We start from the raw sequence: 19,567 nt of genomic DNA, 5'->3' as shown, positions 1-19,567 counted from the left end.
TTAAGAAGAGACTTTCATAAAGAACTCATGCCTGACCAAGAATAGGTCAGAGTTGTGAGACGAAGGGTATACCAGGAAGTAAAAACAGCAAATGATGGTGTGATGTAAGCACTTTTCTGGAAATTGTATGTGGAAATTGTATGTATATATTATTAAAATACAAGATACAATGTAGCATTTCCCAGGAGAGCCTTGATTTTTCATCCTCAAAGGTCACACTTTATCTTTTTACATGTATGTGTCTACTTCTGTGTATGTGTGTATATGTGATATATATGTACATAGTAGACATTTAAGTTGTATATTTTAAAATAGATGGAGCTTATAAAAATAGTATTAATGAATCTCATCTACCTATTATCCAGTATCATCAATTCCCATATCAAGGCCATCTTATGTGTATGGGTATGCATACTGCACGAATGTCTATATACTACTTGTATGCTTAGGAAAGGGTGTTGGATTTCTTGTGAGCTGCTTGCTATGTGGGAAAGTGAACCTACATCCCCTGGAAGAACAACCATTAAGCCAGCTCTCTAGCCCAGTATCTAGTTTCTGTATATGACTCTACTCTCACTCCTTTTCCATTCCCAGTTATGCTCATATTGGATACCTTATATTCCATATAAATGTGTGTATGAATATATATGATATAGATTCTTTTTAAAAGTTTTATTTGTTTTGTGTATATGCATATTTGTGTTTGTGTGAGTTTATGTGCAGTATGTATATGTAGGAGGTAGCAGAGGCCCAAAGAGGGAATCTGATCCCTGGAACTGGAATTAGATAGTTGTGAACCACCATGTGGCTGTAATATGCATTCTTAACCAGTGAACGAACTAGCTAACCCCCAGGTTTTTGTCTTGTTGTTGTTTAAAGAAAAAGAATAAAGAAACCAACAAATTAGATGGATGATTCTGAGTAACTAGGAAGAGCTGTTTGAAGAAGAACAGTTATAAAATACAGGTGAAGTTTAAGATGTGTGAATTATTGCAGATATGCAGTGTTGATAATACTGCCTTCCAAAGAACATCTAGAAAACTAAGAAGGCTAAATATGACGTCACATGGAAGAGTGTGTGGGACAGACTCGGGGAGCTAAGTCCATGAACAAAGCTGAGAAATTAGTAAAGTGATGAAAGAAAGAGGGAAAAGACAAGTTCAGGGCTGAGGGTAGGTAACTGAGTGGCAGAGTGAGGCCTGCCTAGCATCCATGAGGCCCTGGCTTTGAGTCTTAGTGCCGTTAGACAAAGAGAGACGCAAAGGCCAAATGTGTCAACAGTCAAACAATGAACAAGTCCAGAAGACCAGATGCTCATATAGCAATGAAGAAGTCATTGGCCATTGGTAACTTTGGAGAATTATTTCAGTGGGATATTGTATGACAGCATGAAGATTTATGTATGTATGTATGTATGTATGTATTTATTTATTTGGTTTTTTTCGAGACAGGGTTTCTCTGTGTAGCCCTGACTGTCCTGGAACTCACTCTGTAGACCAGGCTGGCCTTGAACTCATAAATCCGCCTGCCTCTGCCTCCCAAGTGCTGGGATTAAAGGCGTGTGCCATCACTGCCCGGCAAGAGGATGAAGATTAATATAGGGTATTAAGGAGTGGGGAAGTGATGAAGAGCCAATATGGACCAATTTTTAGGAATCTTATGGGAAGAGAAAAAGAAAGGCAGTCACAATAGAAAAGGGAGGGGTTTTTTTTTGTTTGTTTGTTTGTTTTGTTTTGTCTTGTTTTTAACTAGTTTTAAAAAGTGAGACAATTTTGTGATTTTTCTGGGCTGGCTTTGAGGTCCTGAGCTCAAGTGATTCTACTACCCCAGCCTCTTGTGACTACAGGGGAACACCATATTTATCACTCTTCTCAGAATGAAACAACTTCAGGAATGTGTATAGTCTGAGTGGAAGGAGTCAAAGGGGTTTAAATCTAGGAGAGACCTTAAGTTCCTCAGTAGCCTTGAAGAGATGGAGGAACAGGCCTCAGGAGAATAGATGGACAAAATTACATGTATCTTCTGACTCATAATTCCTACTTCTTGGTATTTATTCTGAGGGGAAAAAATCAGTAATGTCCTAGAATAAGTACCAAGACGGCTGTTGGTTGGACCAAGATTACTTTTGACTCCTTGTCACATGGCTATCCCAAACAACTGCCTGCCATTGTTACTGTGAAGGAACATCTCATCCCCTGTGCCGATGCTCTTCTAGAAAGAAACAAGTCATGCAGAAATAGAACAATAGAGAGGCCTATCGTACCAACCATACAAATTACAGGTGATTTTTACATTTGACTCAAGTTGATGTCTAGTAGTTTTATTCAGTATAATTTATTTAACATAATAGTCACCTTTCAAAAGTATATAGTTCTGTGACTTTTGTAAACTTGTATAACAGCATAATTATTTTTTAGTTTGCAACATTTTTAAAATTTTACAAATTGTAACAGAAATTTTAGATAGAATTAGTTATTAACATGAAGAGTGGGTTTCATCCTCTAAGACTGTAGAGGAACAGACAAAATTGACAGGATGATAATAGTTTTGTAATTTAAAATGTGTGTGTGTGTGTGTCTGTGTTCCATGGGAACCATGTAGGTTCTAGGGATGAAACTTAGGTTGCATTGCTTCAAGGCAAGTGTCCTTACCCACCAAGCCACGTTACCATTTCCCCATTTCATAACATTATCGTATGATGTCTAGAAAAGCTGGAAAGGTGAATGATTCATGAAATAATAGGATGAGTTTGAGCACAGTCATCATCAGTGACTATGCAGGTCTACTCTGTGTCCCTATACTGATGCCAGAGCCTGCATATACTCAAGTCCTTTGTATACAATAGTATAGTATGTTTGTTTGGAGACAAGCCCACCCTGGGCTCAGCAGTCCTTCTGCCTACCCCGGAGATGCTGAGAGTACAGGATGAGCTGCCATACCCAACTCTCCTGTATCTCAATGTATTTAAATCTCTAGGACTTAATACAGTGTAAACAATCTATATGTTGTGCTGCGTAGGGAGAAATAATACAGAAAAAACCTCTTGTCCCCTCCCCTCCTTAAGTGTTTACTGTTAGTCATTGGTTGAGTCTGTTTGTGGGCCAATGGATAAGGCATGCTTGGCAGTTTGAGGAGTACTTCCTTAATTTTTAGAGAATGCATATCAAAATAGTGCTGCTGATTATAGGACATAGGAATTGATGGAGAAATATAGGTTATAAGATTAAAATGTGAGACTTTTTTTCTGCCTCCTAAGACTTCTCTCTCTTCCTCCCTCCCTCCCTTTCTCCCTCTCTCTCCTCTCCCCCCCCCTCTTAAATTTAAACTTAATACATTTTTATTTAAGGGATTATACATGTGGTTCCTTCATTGTCCATCTAGGTCACTCAAGTTGCCTTTGTCTGCCAGTTCTTCTCTTTCCTTTACTGTTTTCTTGGAGACAGAGACTCCTGGATCCAGGCTCCTCACATTTGTGCTATAGCTGAGAAGGATTCTGAACTATTGTTTCTCTACTCTCAAGTGCTAGGATATAGATATGCACTACCAGGCCTAATTTATGTGCTGCTTAGAGCTTAACCCTAGGTCTTCATGCATGCTCTGCCAATTGAGTCACATCTTCCACCTTCTTTATTGTCCTTAATAAGAATAATTGAGAGTTGATTTGTATAGAACTTTGAAATCTTGTTAGCTGGTATCAAAATCTTTGAACCCTGTGTATGTACGTATGTACGTACGTATGTATGTATGTTGAGTGTGATATAGGTGACATTAGGGCTACTAGAAAAGATTAAGCCACAGTGGAAAACTTATGTAGATTTGACTAAAAAAAAATGCTATTTGGGGCGGCTACAGAGATGGCTCAGCCTGGATCCCAGAAACCAAATGGCAACCACATGATTCCCAGAAACCACATGGCAGCCAAAGCCTGTCTGTAACCCAAGTTCCACGAGATCCAGCACTCTTTTGGCCTCTGAGGGCACTGCACGCACATGGTACATAGATATAAATACAGGAAAGCACCTCATATGCTTACAGCATATGCAGCAAAATCTCAAAAAAATTTTTAATTGCTGTTTTTAAGCAAAAGTGGGAATATGTTTAAGATACAATAGAAAACACTGGTAGTAGTTTCTGCCTATAAGGGGAAAACATAATTCATACAAAACGTATGGCAATTATGAATAAGTAGCCTGTAACAAAGATATAAGGTAAGTGTTGTGGAATAGGCTGTGGTCCCAGGCACTCAGGGCCGATGCAAGAAGCTCGCTTGATCCCAGAACTCAAGGCCAGCCTGGTTAGCATAGGAAATTTCTATCTCAAAAACCAATCATGAAATACATTTAAAATAGAAAAGTAGCTGGCCTGTGGTGGTGCATGCCTTTAAGAGGCAGAATTCAAGGCCAGCCTGATCTATAGAGCTATACACTCTAGGGCAGTCAGAGCTGCTCAGACAAGCCCTGTCTTGAAAAGTCAAAACAGAAAAAGAAAAAAAAAAAAGAAAAAAGAAAGAAAGAAAAGGTATACTAAGTATATGAAAAGAGATTCTGTGTCAGTGGTAACCAGAGAGATGCACTTCAAAACAATGGCAGATGGTGTCAGAACTGAAGAAGATATTAGTATGGATGGAAGTATGAGCAATTCAGCATGCGTGTGTGTGTGTGTGTGTGTGTGTGTGTGTGTGTGTGTGTGTGGCACAGCGTGTTGTTAAACTGACTATAGTTTTATTCTGTAAGGTTGCACAGGTGCTAGAGTGTGAGCTTGTTATCTACAAGATAGACAGTGGGTGCTTGTGATCTATTTTAAACATCTGTAGCCCAGGCAGGTTGCTAACTTGCCATTTTCTTTCCTCCACCTGCTGAACACTGGAGTTGCAGCTTTGTGTCACTATATCTCCCTGAACTTGACTTTATAAAACTAGTGTTATTACCTCCTGAATGTGTAATCTAATTCTTTTGGAATTACCATGTTCCCTCCTATGGAGAAGAAACAAAAATAACTTTAAAGTGAAATGCTTGAAAACTACTGCTTTAGTAGTACACATATCCTTAATATGTGGTTTAAAATCAGAACCTCCAATGAAAGATAAAACTACTGCTTTAGTAGTACACATATCCTTAATATGTGGTTTAAAATCAGAACCTCCAATGAAAGATAAAACTACTGCTTTAGTAGTACACATATCCTTAATATGTGGTTTAAAATCAGAACCTCCAATGAAAGATAAAACTACTGCTTTAGTAGTACACATATCCTTAATATGTGGTTTAAAATCAGAACCTCCAATGAAAGATAAAACTACTGCTTTAGTAGTACACATATCCTTAATATGTGGTTTAAAATCAGAACCTCCAATGAAAGATAAATAGAAATTATCCTACTACTTTTATTTTTAAATTATGCCATTTATTCTGTGGTTATTGAGAATAGTCTCTGTCCTTCCCATAGTTTTGCTCTATGATAATAATTTGAAAGAAATGTCTGTTTTTCTCATTAATTTGTTTGTGATCTTTAGAATACATTAAGATGGCAGACCACTATGTTCCAGTGCCTGGAGGACCAAACAACAACAATTATGCAAATGTGGAACTGATTCTTGATATCGCTAAAAGGATACCTGTACAAGTAAGCTTCGAGAAGCAAGTCCATGCATTTCACACGTAGTCAGAAGGGTAGACTTGTATCCAGAGAAGTTAATGTAAAGTCTCTTTTTGGAATTAAAAAAAATATTTTATTTTATGTGTAGTGATGTTTTGCCTGCATATATGTGTGTATGTGAGGGTGTTGGATCCCCAGGAACTGGCGATACTGTCAGTTGTGAGCTGCCATATGGGTGGTGGGAATAGAAGTCAGGTCCGCTGTACGAGCACCTAGTGCTCTTAACCACTGAGCCATTTCTCTAGCCCTGGAAAATTTGTAAATGTCTTTGTATGAAGTAGTTAAAACAAACGAGGAAAGAGACATGGAAAGGAAGGCATAGTTAAAATACACATAATAGAAATAGAATATCAAGAAAGATTTTTCAGAGAATCTTTTTATTCTCTAGTAAGTACAAAACCATCTCTAGTAAGTATAAGACTATTTCCTACAAAATATCTTAATTGATGTTTTAGAAAATTATTTCTTCTTTTCACATTGTCTTATGACGTTTAGAATAAATACCTTAAAGCCCAATGAGGGGGAAAACCTTCTAATGAAGTGGTTCTCACCCTTCCTAATGCTCCATCCTTTACCACAGCTCTTCATGTCTGCTGACTCCAACAATAAATGACTTTGTTCCTACTTCATAACTGCAATTTTGCTACTGTTATACATTATAATTTAAATCTGTGTTTTCTAATGGTCGAATGTAACCCCTGTGAAAGTGTTGCTCCATCCCCAAAGAGGATGAGGCCCATAGATTGAGAACTACTGGTGGACTCTTGTGACCTTTTCACCCCGAGAAAGGAAGGCAGAATAGGGTGACCAGACTGTAAAGATGGTCAAGGTTTCTTTAGAAAGCTCTAGAGAGCCTAGCTGAAGGGCTGTGAATTGCATTTCCTAAAGAGCACGACTTGTGCTTCTTTAGGGCTTTTTCTGCAATCCACTGCTTGTTATTCTGCGGAAGGTTTGCCAGCAGTCAGGCATGGCAGTTGAATTAACCACTAGGCTGCTGTAGAACTGTTGTACCACATATGGGAGGGCCAGCCTGGGTACAGTAAGGCTGTTTGTAGCTTCCTGGTATCACTTAAGAATGATCCACATTTTTCTTCTGTTGTAGGCAGTGTGGGCTGGCTGGGGCCATGCCTCGGAGAACCCGAAGCTCCCGGAGCTGCTCTTAAAAAATGGCATTGCTTTCATGGGTGAGTCGTGGGCTGCTATTCCTGTCGTTCTTGTGTCAGTTTGTCCATACTCTGTTCTGTAGTCTTACTTTCCTTTGTTTTTAAAACAGTAAGCAGTTCTTAGAATAACCTTCTCTACTTTTTAAAAACTCCTTAATTAATATAGTTTTTTTATTACTTTAATTTTTTTTACAGTCCAGTTGTTATTCCCCTCCCACTGCCCTCCCACAGTTCCTCATCCCATTCCTCCTCACCTCCTGTCTCAAAGAGGATGTCCCTCTATCCCTGCCAGGCCTCCCCACCCACTGGGGCTTCAGATCTCTCGAGGGTTAGGGTGTCTTTTCTCACTGAGGCCAGACCAGGCAGTTCTCTGCTATATATGTGTCAGGGTCCTCATATCAGCTAGTGTATGCTGCCTGGTTGGTGGCTCAGTATCTGAGAGATCACATGGGTCTGGGTTAGTTGACTGCTGGTCTTCCTATAGGGTAGCCCTCCTCCTCCTCCTCCTCCTCAGCTTTTTCCAGCCTTTCCCTAATTCATCCACAGGGGTCCTCAACTTCAGTTCATTGGTTGGGCGTAAGTATCTGGCTCTATCTAGTCAGCTGCTTGTTGGGCCTCTACCTGAAGACCCAGATATACCACTCTTAGGCATATACCCAAAAGATGCCCCACCATACTACAGGGGCACATGCTCCAATATGTTCATAATTTAGTTTCTTAAGACAGGTTTTCTCTGTATAATCCTGGCTGTCCTGGAACTTAAGACCAGGCTAGCCTCAAACTCACAGATCGGTCTCTGCCTCCCAAGACATGTACCAACTACCACCAACGCCTGGTATCCCTTCATTTCTTAACTTGTTTCTTGGTTTTTTTTGTTGTAGTTTTTTGTTTTTTTAACTTTATCTTGATGATATTTTCAGTTAGTAAGACATGAAAAAGACTGGTTTTTGAAACACTGACTATTTAAAAACTTTGCCATTAACATCAAGATAACATGTAGAAGAAGGACTTGGTTTTTGATATTAAAAGTAACTAACTCCTATGATATACTAGCAGTGTACCCTTATATATGAATCAGCCCCTTTGCATGGTATGTATTTATATATTATATATTTACATATATTTTAAATTATATAGTCTACCCTTGAGAGGTATTTTGTTCAGCTTTTCTCCTTTTATCATGGCAAAAGGAAAACTGGAGGTTACGTGGCTGCAGGTGTTTCTGTGTCAGGGCCCCTCCACAATGCTGGTGATGCTTTGTACAGATTATTAAAGGGGAAAAAAAAATCTTTGTTAGGTTTCCTAAGACCAATTAAGGTATAATTCAGATGTAAACCCTAAAATTTTACCAGCTTTACTTTAGGACTTAGCTTTGGAGAAATGACTTGGTTACTTGGTTAATGTGGAACACAATTCACAAAAATTGTGTTTTTTAGAAATAAAAGATAGAATTTCTATATATTGGGTTTTTCCTATGTACAACCCTGGATTCTAGGAACAATGTAAAAATGAGTCAAAATGTGGTGGTCACGATATGTCATAAGTAGGACAAAAGAATTATAAAAAATAATTATAAGGCCAATATATGTACCAAATATAAGGAGGCAGAGATGCTGCTGTTAAGGTTCCTTTCTTGTCTTGTTTTATTTTAGGCCCTCCAAGCCAGGCCATGTGGGCTTTGGGGGATAAGATTGCATCTTCTATTGTGGCTCAGACTGCAGGTATCCCAACTCTTCCCTGGAGTGGCAGTGGTAAGACATTATTTCTTGTTTTTGTTTGTTTATTTGTTAATTTTTATATGTGTGTGTGATATCTGTATGTGTGAACACATTACACACACACAAACACATACACACACGGGCATATGTGAAAGCCAAAATGTTAAAGTCCTTCCTTCTTCGTTCTCTTATTGAGGAAATCTCTCTTGCTTAACTTAGTATTTTCTGATTTAGCTGTTCTAGCTAGATAACCTACTCCTACCTTGCCTGTCTCTGCCTCCTGAGTGCTATGATTATAGGTAGCCACTGTACCTTCCTGACTTTTGGAATCTGAAGATCTGAACTCTGAGCCTCACACTTCCACAGCAAGGACTTTATCCACTGAGCCATCTCTCTAGCCTTCTCCTTTATATCTTACGGTATGAGAGGTTAAGTAGAATATGTGGCCTGGGCTTAAGTTGTTGTAGACTGGATTGAGATACTTGGTAAGAAATAGAATGTCAGCCAGGTATGGGAGGGGGCTGGGGGGTCGTGCTCAAGAGTCAGGAGCAGGCAAACCTCTGAGTTTAAGGCCAGCCTGGTTTACATAGTGAGTTTCAGGACAGCCAGGGTTATAGAGAGAGACCCTGCCTCAAAGATAGATAGATAGATAGATAGATAGATAGATAGATAGATAGATAGATAGATAATTTTTAGAAATAAGAGAATATAGTCATCAAAGGTTGGACAGGTGGCTCAGTGGTTAATACAGTTTGCTGTTCTTCCAGTGGTTCTGAGTTCAGTTCCCTGTATCCACACTAGGCAATTCACAGGTAGCTCAGCAGGTGGATCTCTGTGAGTTCAAGGTCATCCTGTTTTACAGAATGAGTTCCAGGATAGCCAGGACTACACAGAGAGATCCTGTTTGGAAAACCAGACAGACAGACAGACAGACAGGAAGAAGAAAATCTCTTAGCTTAATACTTTTGTGATTTTTATCATATTTTAGGGATATAAATTGAGTATTGGGTGTAGATACTAAACTGAGATCTGGAATAATACAGTAACTTGATTTGGAGAACCTCTAGGAAACATTTTGGTAGGGGTTGGGGTAAACTGGAAGCATCTTCAGAGGCAGGCTTGTTAGTTGAAGTAAGACTTCAGCAGTGCCTGGGAAGTAATGTGATTCACCAGCAAGTACCTTGATCCTACTTTCTTAGATGTGTGCATGCCTGCCAGTGTTTTGTATGGATGCAAAAGATTAGGTCAGTGGTCGCCTTCCTCCCAAATGAAGGGCTAAAAAGAAAAACTGAGAAATGATTTATTCTTGCCAGTTCTTTGGAGTATCATGTGAATTTTTTTTGAGCACAAAATAATATGAACTTCACCTTTTTTGTACTCATACACAAAGAACAAACACACTAAAATCTTTTAAAAATAGGAATGACCATTGTCTTGAGGCTGAAAAGATTTGAATCCTTGTTCTTCTGGCTCTCCAGGGAGAGGATTGCCATATCCTCTCCAGACCTGCTGGGTCAAATAGTTTAAAAGGTTGAATTCGTTCTTGTTTGAATGGAGGGACTGTAGTGTTCCCCTTGGAGCTGAATGCAGAGGCATTCAGGGAGCACAACTGCACGACTCTGCTGAGACCAATAAAATGGCCATTTCCATTTCCAAAGGCTCATAAAGATTGAATTATTTCTCAGACCTCTGGCCCTAGAGCAGGCCTGAAAACATTGAAGGTATTTTGCCAGTGTGTTGCTGTGTGAAGTCTGCCATGCTTTTCTCTCTTTTTCCTTTTCCCTTTCCCTCTGCTCCCCCCTCCCCCAATCCTAGTTGCATTTGTGTAACTAGGTTCACTCCCCTGGCTCTTTCTAGTGTAAGCCCCCCAAATTCTAGCCCATTCTATAGCTGAATACTATCATCTACAAAAACTGATCAAGGTTTTACTGTATCTTTCTATCCCACTTCTCATCTACCTTTAATTTTTTTTTTTCAATTTTTTTTTTTTCTGAGACAGGGTTTCTCTGTGTAGCCCTGGCTGTCCTGGAACTCACTCTGTAGACCAGGCTGGCCTCGAACTCAGAATTCCAACTGCCTCTGCCTCCCAGAGTACTGGGATTACAGGCGTGCACCACCACCGCTTGACCTACCTTTAATTTTGACAAATACAGTAGCTCTTTTTTAAAAAGATTTATTTATTTTATGTATATTAATACTCTATTAGCATGTGCACCTGCAGGCCAGAAGAAGGCATCAGATTCTATTATAGACGGATGTGAGCCACCATGTGGTTGCTGGGAATTGAGCTCAGGACCTCTGGAAGAAAAGATGGTGCCCTTAATTTCTGAGCCATCTCTCTAGCTGCCAATACAATAGGATTTAACAGATGGTATGACATAGCCAAGTGTGTGGAACATGTTTGTATTCCATGCAATCGGGAAGCAGAGGCATGAGGATTGCAAGCTGAAGACCAATCTTCACTACATATCAAGTGTGAGTCCAGTGTAGACTTTGAGAGTGGGCAGAAAATTGGCACGAACTTTTCATAGACGGTCTCAAATCATTATTGTCTATTATAGGTCTTCGAGTGGATTGGCAAGAAAATGATTTTTCGAAACGTATCTTAAATGTTCCACAGGATCTGTATGAGAAAGGCTATGTGAAGGATGTGGATGATGGTCTAAAGGTAAGTTATTGACTCCAGGGTGGTTATTTCTGGTTACAAAAAGAGGGATTCAAATTCAGATTCATGATATGCTAACAGAGTTTTACAACTCTGTTGTAAAACTTTTATCCTTATGGCTAAGATAAAAATTTCTTAAGTATGGAGTGTGGAAGTGATTTTAAACTTAAATAATTTATTTTAGAAGAGAACTGGTGACCTGCACAGCAGTTCTTGTGTGGTTAATTGGGTTTAAGGAAGTACTGATTCTTCCTCTTCACCAGCTGTTACTGTGTGAGAGATGGCCAACAACATCCCTTTCCCCTTGTGAATCCCCTTGAGGAGTAGGCAGGTAGATGTCAGAATGTCAGCTTTATTGTTATAGAGGTATTTGCCAAAAAAAACAAAACAAAACAAAAACCAAAATCCAAAAAAAAAACCAAACCAAAAAATGGCTTATGTATATAGCAACAATGAAATTTATAGGATGAATGGAGAGTTAGTTAGCAAGGTTCCTCCCTCACATCTGGTAACTGGCAGTGCTAAATAACAAGACTTCTTTCCATAGAAAAAGCTCTTACCATTCTGCTTGTTACATGGCTGAAATCTAGCTCACAAAGAGTATGTGTTGTGTGTTGTGGGCTGACTTCAGAAGAAGCAATTGAGCAAGCATGCCCATTTTTCCTTCCAAACTGGCCAGTCAAATAACTTTTCCCCTTGAGGAGGAATGAAGGAGAGAGGCTGATAGTATCATAACTCTAATTATATTTCATCTCTGTAGAAATGTGCTTGTGTCACATTTCCCTGATATTACGTTTTTTTAAAAGGTCTGCCTTACTGACTTTGGCAAGTTATTCTTTGTTTTCTCTCTTTAAAAGTTTTTTGTATAGGTATTTTGTCTGCATGTATATCTGCACATCAGGTGTGTGCATTGCCTGTGAAAGCAGGGCAGGGCATCTGTAACTGGAGTTGAGGGTGTGCTAACTCAGCATATGAAGCTGTGAAGAAGAGACAGTGTCTAAACCAAGTAGAATCAAGGTCTGCCACAGCTAAGGGTCTCAGAGATCCATGGAGACAATTTTTACTAGATGTGTATGTGTGTGCAGGTACCCTAAGAGGCCAGATCGAATCTTCTGGAGCTGGAGTTTCAGGTACTTGTGAGTTGCCGAGTGTGTAGGGCTGCAGGGTTTATTTATTTTTGAGACAGGATCTCTCTATATAGTCCTGGCTGTCCTGGAACTCACTATGCAGACCAGGCTATCTTCAAAGTCACAGAGATCTGCCTGCTTCTGCCTTTCAAGTGCTGGGGTCAAAGGTGTGTGCCATTATGCCCAGCTCTTTAATGACTGTATTCTTAAATGGAGACGTTTCTCTACTAATATAACTGTTTTTCTTTTTTCTTTTTTCCCTTGAAGGCAGCTGAGGAAGTTGGATATCCAGTGATGATCAAGGCCTCAGAGGGAGGAGGAGGGAAGGGAATCAGAAAAGTTAACAATGCAGATGACTTCCCTAACCTCTTCAGACAGGTAGAGTACAAGTTGAGTTTGCTTGTTTGAGCTGCCATGTATATCAGAGATGAGTGATTTCTTTTATACTGTACCTTAGATGTATAGAAAATGTCAAGTTTTTATTTTTATGTGTTTGTAATCTAAGCTTTATCCGTAGCCTTTACCTGATTATTGATAGGAATGGGGGAAATTAATGAAATATCTAATTTAATGTAATTCCATTCACTTATGTAAGTAGCTCTTCTCTGCATGGTATATGCTGCTCATGGTATTTAATGGTAAGGAGAGACAGTGTTTTTACACTCTGTGTTGTGACATTGTAGGTAAGGGTATGGTATGGTGGGATGATCCTCATCAATTGCCCATATGTTGGCCTGGTGCCAGGCTCTCTGATAGACTTTACCTCGTGTCATGCAAAGTTGGCTGGAGTCCCTTGAGTTTCTATCATGTCTTCTATCTTCTTGGCCCAGCAGCCAATACCCTCATCTATGCTGTGTGGCCATCCCACCCATGCACAGGAACCTGATGGTATGTGTACCTCAGTGTGGGTGCTCAGAGAGCTTATCCTATGGTTTCTCAGCATTAGCCTTGCTTGATGTGGCCATACTATAGGTGATGTTAAAGGGAGACAAAATTCTTCCTGTTCTACCTAAGAGTTACTTTCACATGCTTAATTTTTTTTTCTTTTCTTTTTTCTCTTCTACCAATACTCAGGAAAATATGTGTCAGAAAAAAGAAAACTGGGCACAGGTCTTTTTTTTTTTTTTTAAGATTTATTTATTTATTATATGTAAATACACTGTAGCTGTCTTCAGACACACCAGAAGAGGGCATCAGATCTCATTACGGAAGGTTGTGGGTCACCATGTGGTTGCTGGGATTTGAACTCAGGACCTTCAGAAGAGCAGTCAGTGCTCTTAACTGCTGAGCCATCTCTGCAGCCCCCCTGGGCACAGGTCTTACCTTGTCATGTTGCTAGCCCTTCTTCTCATACTTCATCCCCTCCTTTTGTGTAGATGCCCCTACTTACCTTTTATTCACCTCCCTCCCTTTTCAAAAACCATTCAGTAGCAAATTTCTTGCTGAGTTATTAGAAGGTAAGAGGAAAAGCTATGATTTGATAAAGAAAATTAAAGAACTATTGTTTTACTACATTTTATTTCGAATGTCAGAAGTTTTATATTACCTGTCCTTTTCATTATGTTCCTTTTGTTTAATTTTGTAGTTAAAGTAATATTTCATGGAGTTCTGAAAAAAGGCTTGTTCTCCTAATGTAAAATCATTTTAATCAATGATAACACAGATATTTCATAACTACATTTTAGTTTGGAATTAAGTATATGAAGACTCTAGAACACTAAGAATCTGTTTTATGTGAAAGTTCCTAATTTCTAATAATAGCCAGCTAAATCCATCTTTCCACTTAAAAAGCAACTAAAATTGCTGACATGGGGCTGATTTCATTGTTTAGGAGGTAGAATATTTGCTTTGCATGTAGGATGCCTTAGATTCAAGTCCTGGTACTGTATAAACCATTCATAGTGGTGCATACTTATATTCTCTGCAGTGATATATATACCTAGGTGCTTGCGTGCACGCATGCACACACACACACACACACACACACACACACACACACACACAGTATAAGCAGGAGAATCAGATGAGATTAAGCATGTTCAAGGTGGTATCTTCAGAGTAAGTGGATCAGAAGTTAAGGTCATTCTTGACTTAAATATTGTAGTGAACAGAAAAGGAAAACTGGGGTCTCTCGCTGTGTGTGTCTCCTTTAAAGTTAGTTTTAAGAGATGGGAAGCTTTCAAGACAGTAAAGAATTATAAAAAAAAGTGGGTGCTAGTGGCACATACCTTTAATATCAGCGCTCAAAAGGCAGAGGCAGGTAGGTCTCTGTGAATTCAAGGTCAAACCTACAAAAGGAATTCCAGGACAGCCAAAGCTACACAGAGGAACCCATCTCAAAAAACCAACAACTAACAAAACAGAACAAAACCAAGAATCATAAGAGGAGAAAGAAATTCAGAGGTGAGCCTGGGAATTGAAGACTTTTCCCCCCACAAAGATATCTTCCAGTTCAAGGTAAAAAAAAAAAAAATACCCAGCTGGGCATAATAATTCACAAACCTAACACCAGCACTGAAGAATTTGAAGCAGAATATTAACATTAAGGGCAGCCTTGTCTATATAGTAAGAATTTGCCTCAAAAAACAACCAACCAAACAGAAAACAAGCTCTTCTTCAAGAAGGAATAAGAAAAAAAACAAACACCTACAAAATGGTTAGAATTTTCATTTGACTAAGAAGATGAAATTTAGACTTAGTGATGGTTGAACATGCGATTTTGAAGGCTCCAACGATTCTTCTTTTTTATATTGGGATCCTAAAGGACTGAGCCAAAGGAGGAAGAATGAACCTGTAGTAGCCCAACCAACCCTCCTAGGAACTAAAGTCAGACTGTAAGCACTTGACTTAATTTAGGTATTATGTCTATAATTGCCAAACTTTTAACCCTCAGCATACATAAAGCAAATGTCCATCCTCTCCAGGGGAAGATTATATGTAGAACTCAAAATTATTTTTTTATGTGGTATATAAATTGCATGATTTAAAACCAGGAACAAAAGTCAGCAGAAACAGATCCAAAGGGGAATTAGATAATAGAGCTATCAGACAAGGACCTTCGAGTAACTATGCTTAGCACGTTTAAGAAAATTAAAGGCAATGCTGAGAATTTTGACAGAGAATTTGAAATCATAAAATCCGGGTAGTGGTGGTGCACATCTTTAATCCCAGCACTTGGGAGGCAGAGGCAGGCGGATTTCTGAGGTCGAGACCAGCCTTGTCTACAGAGTGAATTCTAGGACAGCCAGGGCTATACAGAGAACCCCTTTCTTGGAAAACCAAAAGAAAAAAAAATTTAAAGAAATAAAAAAAGAAACATTCTAGAACTGAAAATACAGTAATTGAAATTAAGGCATCTGTAGAAGAATTAAATAACATGTTAGATAAGATCAAAGGAAGGATCAGTCTTTGGAAAAATAGAAGAAAACTTAGACTCAAGCATAAAAAGAGACAAAAAGACCAAAACATTACAGAGAAGAGCAATGTATTAGTTTCGAAGATGACTGTGAAAGCATCAGTCTCTGTACACCTTTTATTGTATAGCATATGATTGTGTCTCTTACTGTAGTGGGTAATTATTAAGAATGAGTACTGCCCTGCCAGGCCTCTGCACTACTCCTTCCAAGTATCCGGTAAAGCATAACCTTAAACTTGAATAATTAACCAAATATCTTAATGTATATAAAACTCTCAATTACATAATGCCAACTATGTAAACTATTATCTAAAATAACTTAAAAGATAATGTAATTCAGAGCTAGAGAGATGACTTGGCTGTTTACAGCATGTACTGCTCTTTATCCCAATTATCTAACCTCTCCAAAACACCAGAAATATGTCTGAAGCCTTTGGATATCCACGCCTCCTTTTTTCCACCCCACTCGTCTTGTCCACCAAGCCCCCCCACCTCCCTCTCTCTCTCTGCCCTTCACTTCCCTTAGCTCTTCCTTCTCTCTCCCCTCCAATCACTGGCATCTCAGTGCCTCAATGTGAATGGATAGGAAATATTTTGCAACAACTTATCATCAAGAAGAGACATCCTCTTTTCTTTCATTGTGTTCCAGTTGTCCTTTCAATTTGTTTTGACCTACAAAAGGAAGCAGAAATTCTGAAGCTTATATTTCAATTGGTGGTATAGTTTATATACCTTGCCTAATTGGAACAAGCCCTCAACTGCCACATACAAAATCCATTCTACCCTATGAGAGAAAGGGAAGCCATGAAGCACAGAAGAATCCTTTCTGCCAAGGCTCTGAATCCTACTAGGTGACTGTCAGCACCATATTTGAATATGCCAGTGAGACTTCATAGATACTCAAACCCTAGTTGAGCTGCTAGGTAACAACAGTGCACAAGTGACAGGTTTACCAGCTAATTCTAGCTCAAAATACTGTCCCAAGTCACTAGGGTTTTTTTTCTTTATTGTTTTTAAGTTTGCTGACTAAAGCTGTAGGTCATCAATAGAATGCTTGCCCAGCATACATTAGGCCCTAGATTTAATCGATCCCTAGTACTGCCAGACAAACAAGCACAATAAAGGGAAACTACTGTCAAAGCATGACTGACACAGGAAGTGATAGCAAAAGGTGTGATCCTGCCATCCTGCAACAGGTGACACTACTTTTAGAATAATTAGCTCACGGGATAAGAATTCAGAGAAGGGTATTGATAACATTATAGGGATGCTGAGCACATTGTTAATTGGGCTAGAAAGTAGTAGAGTATTATTAATAGAATCTGAAAACACGATTGCCCACATTCTGTAATAGTGGAACAACTGGCAAAAACTATTATTTAAAATAACTTAAAAGATAATGTAATTCAGAGCTAGAGAGATGACTTGGCTGTTTACAGCATGTACTGCTCTTGTAGAGTACCAGAGTTCAGTTCCTAGCACTATTTGGTGAGTCACAACTGCCTGTAATTCTAGCTCAGGGACATCAGATGTCTTCATCTGGCCTAGGGGCAGACACTTGGACTGTCAGACTGCCGTGCCCGTACCTTCACACAAACTTACATATAATTAGATAATAATAATAATTTAAAAAGCTTAAAAAGGTGATATAATTCATGGAGTCATGAATCTGATTAAGATCTCAAAACAAAATATTGAAAGTATCTATTCATGCTGAATATAACTATAAAAGATGAGAGACTGGGAGTGTACCTCAGTTGGTAACATGCTTATTTTAGCATGCATGGGGGCCCAGGTTTGATTTTCGGCATCACATAAGCTGTACATGGTTGTGTATGCCTGTAATCATAGCACTCCAGGAAGCAAAGGAGGACCAGGATTTCTAGGTCATCTTCAGATACATTTTGAGTTTGAACCCATCCTGGCTACTTGAGACATTATCTCAAAAGCAAAAACGGCTGGAGAATGAACGGCTCAGTAGTTCAGAACACTGACTGCTTTTCCAGAGGAATTGGCTTTGATTCCCAGTACTCACATGGGTAGCTCACAGCCAGTCTCAGGGGATATGATCCCCCTATTTGCCCTTGTCAAGACACCAGACACACATGTGGTACATAGACAGAAATGTAAGCAAAACATCCATATACATAAAATCCTAAGAAAAAAAATTAAAAAAGAAATTTTTGCTCTTTGAGTAAGGGAAACCAACAACATATACATTATTTCTATTTGAAGACTACTGTGAAACCACTGAGTATCTCCAATCCTTTCCATTTGAATAAGAATCTCCCTCACAGTTCTTCTTCCCAATCTCATCTTAAGTGTTGGGGTTTGGGGCAGATAACTTGTCTCTTTAGTTCTCAGGTCTTTGGATGAAGAGCATGTGACTGAGGAGGTGAACCGAAGGGGACTCTTGTTTCTGGACATGAGTCATGAGAACAGTGAAGGTTAAGCCTGATGACCTGATTGGATGAGACTTTGGGGGTCTTGGGAGGGGGTGAGTCTAACTTGCATGTGGGAGGTATGTCCATTATTGTGGCCATAGGGTGGACCCTAGTACATTGTTTGCAGAGATGGCCACAATAACTCCTCCCATTCCTGTATATACACCCTTTGCAATGTGACTTTGCCTTTCTTCCCATGAAGAGGTAGCATAGCTTTCCTCACTTTTTGAATTATTGCCATTTTTGTGGTTTGCTTAGACCACTGTTAGTTGGTCAAAGTGACGTCTGTATATTGGAGCCTACACTTCAAGAGGACATGCAGCTTTTGCCTCACCCTCTAAGGACATTGTACTGAAGAAGCTTGGTTTGCACTGTGTACCATACTGAAAAGCCCACTGAAGGATGAGAGACTACATTCAACAGAAATGAGCACATTCCATTGAGGCTGTTTACACTTACCAGACAACAGTCAGTACTACTCACTGGACTTGGGAAAGAGCACCTGAGCCACCAGGCGATACTCCCATGAAGCAAGAAGCAGGAGAACTGTGCAGTTGAGCATCAGGAGCAAGTGAAAGGTTAACATTTTCAGCAGTCCACAGAGTTTTTAAGTAGCTTATGTAGATAGCAAACTGAAGTAGAAAAGCTAGAGTATACAGCCTTGGGGTACTGTGATGGTCTCTAGCATTATGCACTTTTTAAGACTCACAGATGAGACTAAAACAGCAATAGATGAAGAAATAATGGAGCAGAAGGCTGCATTTGAAGAGATAATGTCCAATAATTTTTTCAAACTAATAAAAGTTGCCAAGCACAAATTAAAAAAAACCTTTTGAGCCTCAAGCATGGTGAATACAAGGAAAACTACATCTAAGCTTATTAATAAATCTGCTGCCTGCCTCTCCCCCTCCCCCCCCCAAATAAAAGAAAAAGATAGAGAGGCCCTTACATACAATCTAAAAGCTGTTAGAGCACAAAGATTATTTGCAAAAGGCTAAGAAGATTAACAGTTAACAGGTATGGTGGCACACAGCTTCAGTCCTGCCCTGGGGACACAAAAGCAGATGGATCTCAGTGAGTTCTAGGCCAGCCAGGGTTACTCAGTGAGATTCTGGAGGGGGAACAGAGGAGGAGGAGGAAGAGGAAGAAGAGAAGGAAGAAGAGGAGGAAGAGAAAAGGAAGGGGAGGAAGAAGAGAAAGAGGAGAAGAAAGAAGGATGATTAACATTTGAAATCTCAGTAGACCTTCTAGAATCCAGAAAACATTGAGATATCTTTGAAATACTAACAAAAGTCAATTGGTAGTTTAAGATTTTTGTGCCCACTAACATGTTTCTCAGAACTCAAGATGGAAGGCTTTTGACTTTAGCACTAGCATATG

The 19,567-nt window shown here is 39.3% G+C and overlaps 1 protein-coding gene across 4 annotated transcripts in view; it reads left to right on the top strand.

Moving 5' to 3' along the window:
• The window catches only part of Acaca (acetyl-CoA carboxylase alpha), a 267,019-nt gene that overhangs the window by 89,731 nt on the left and 157,721 nt on the right, over positions 1-19,567 (top strand). For all 4 annotated transcript variants that reach the window (XM_052193828.1, XM_052193827.1, XM_052193825.1 and 1 more), the window contains 5 exons: positions 5,513-5,622; positions 6,758-6,839; positions 8,471-8,569; positions 11,098-11,204; positions 12,596-12,706. In XM_052193828.1, the coding sequence (XP_052049788.1) occupies positions 5,513-5,622; positions 6,758-6,839; positions 8,471-8,569; positions 11,098-11,204; positions 12,596-12,706 (509 nt within the window). The remainder of the gene's footprint in view (positions 1-5,512; positions 5,623-6,757; positions 6,840-8,470; positions 8,570-11,097; positions 11,205-12,595; positions 12,707-19,567) is intronic.

This window comes from Apodemus sylvaticus, chromosome 10 (genome assembly GCF_947179515.1).
Source record: "Apodemus sylvaticus chromosome 10, mApoSyl1.1, whole genome shotgun sequence".
NCBI lineage: Eukaryota > Metazoa > Chordata > Mammalia > Rodentia > Muridae > Apodemus > Apodemus sylvaticus.
This window is presented reverse-complemented; position numbering and strand designations above follow the sequence as displayed.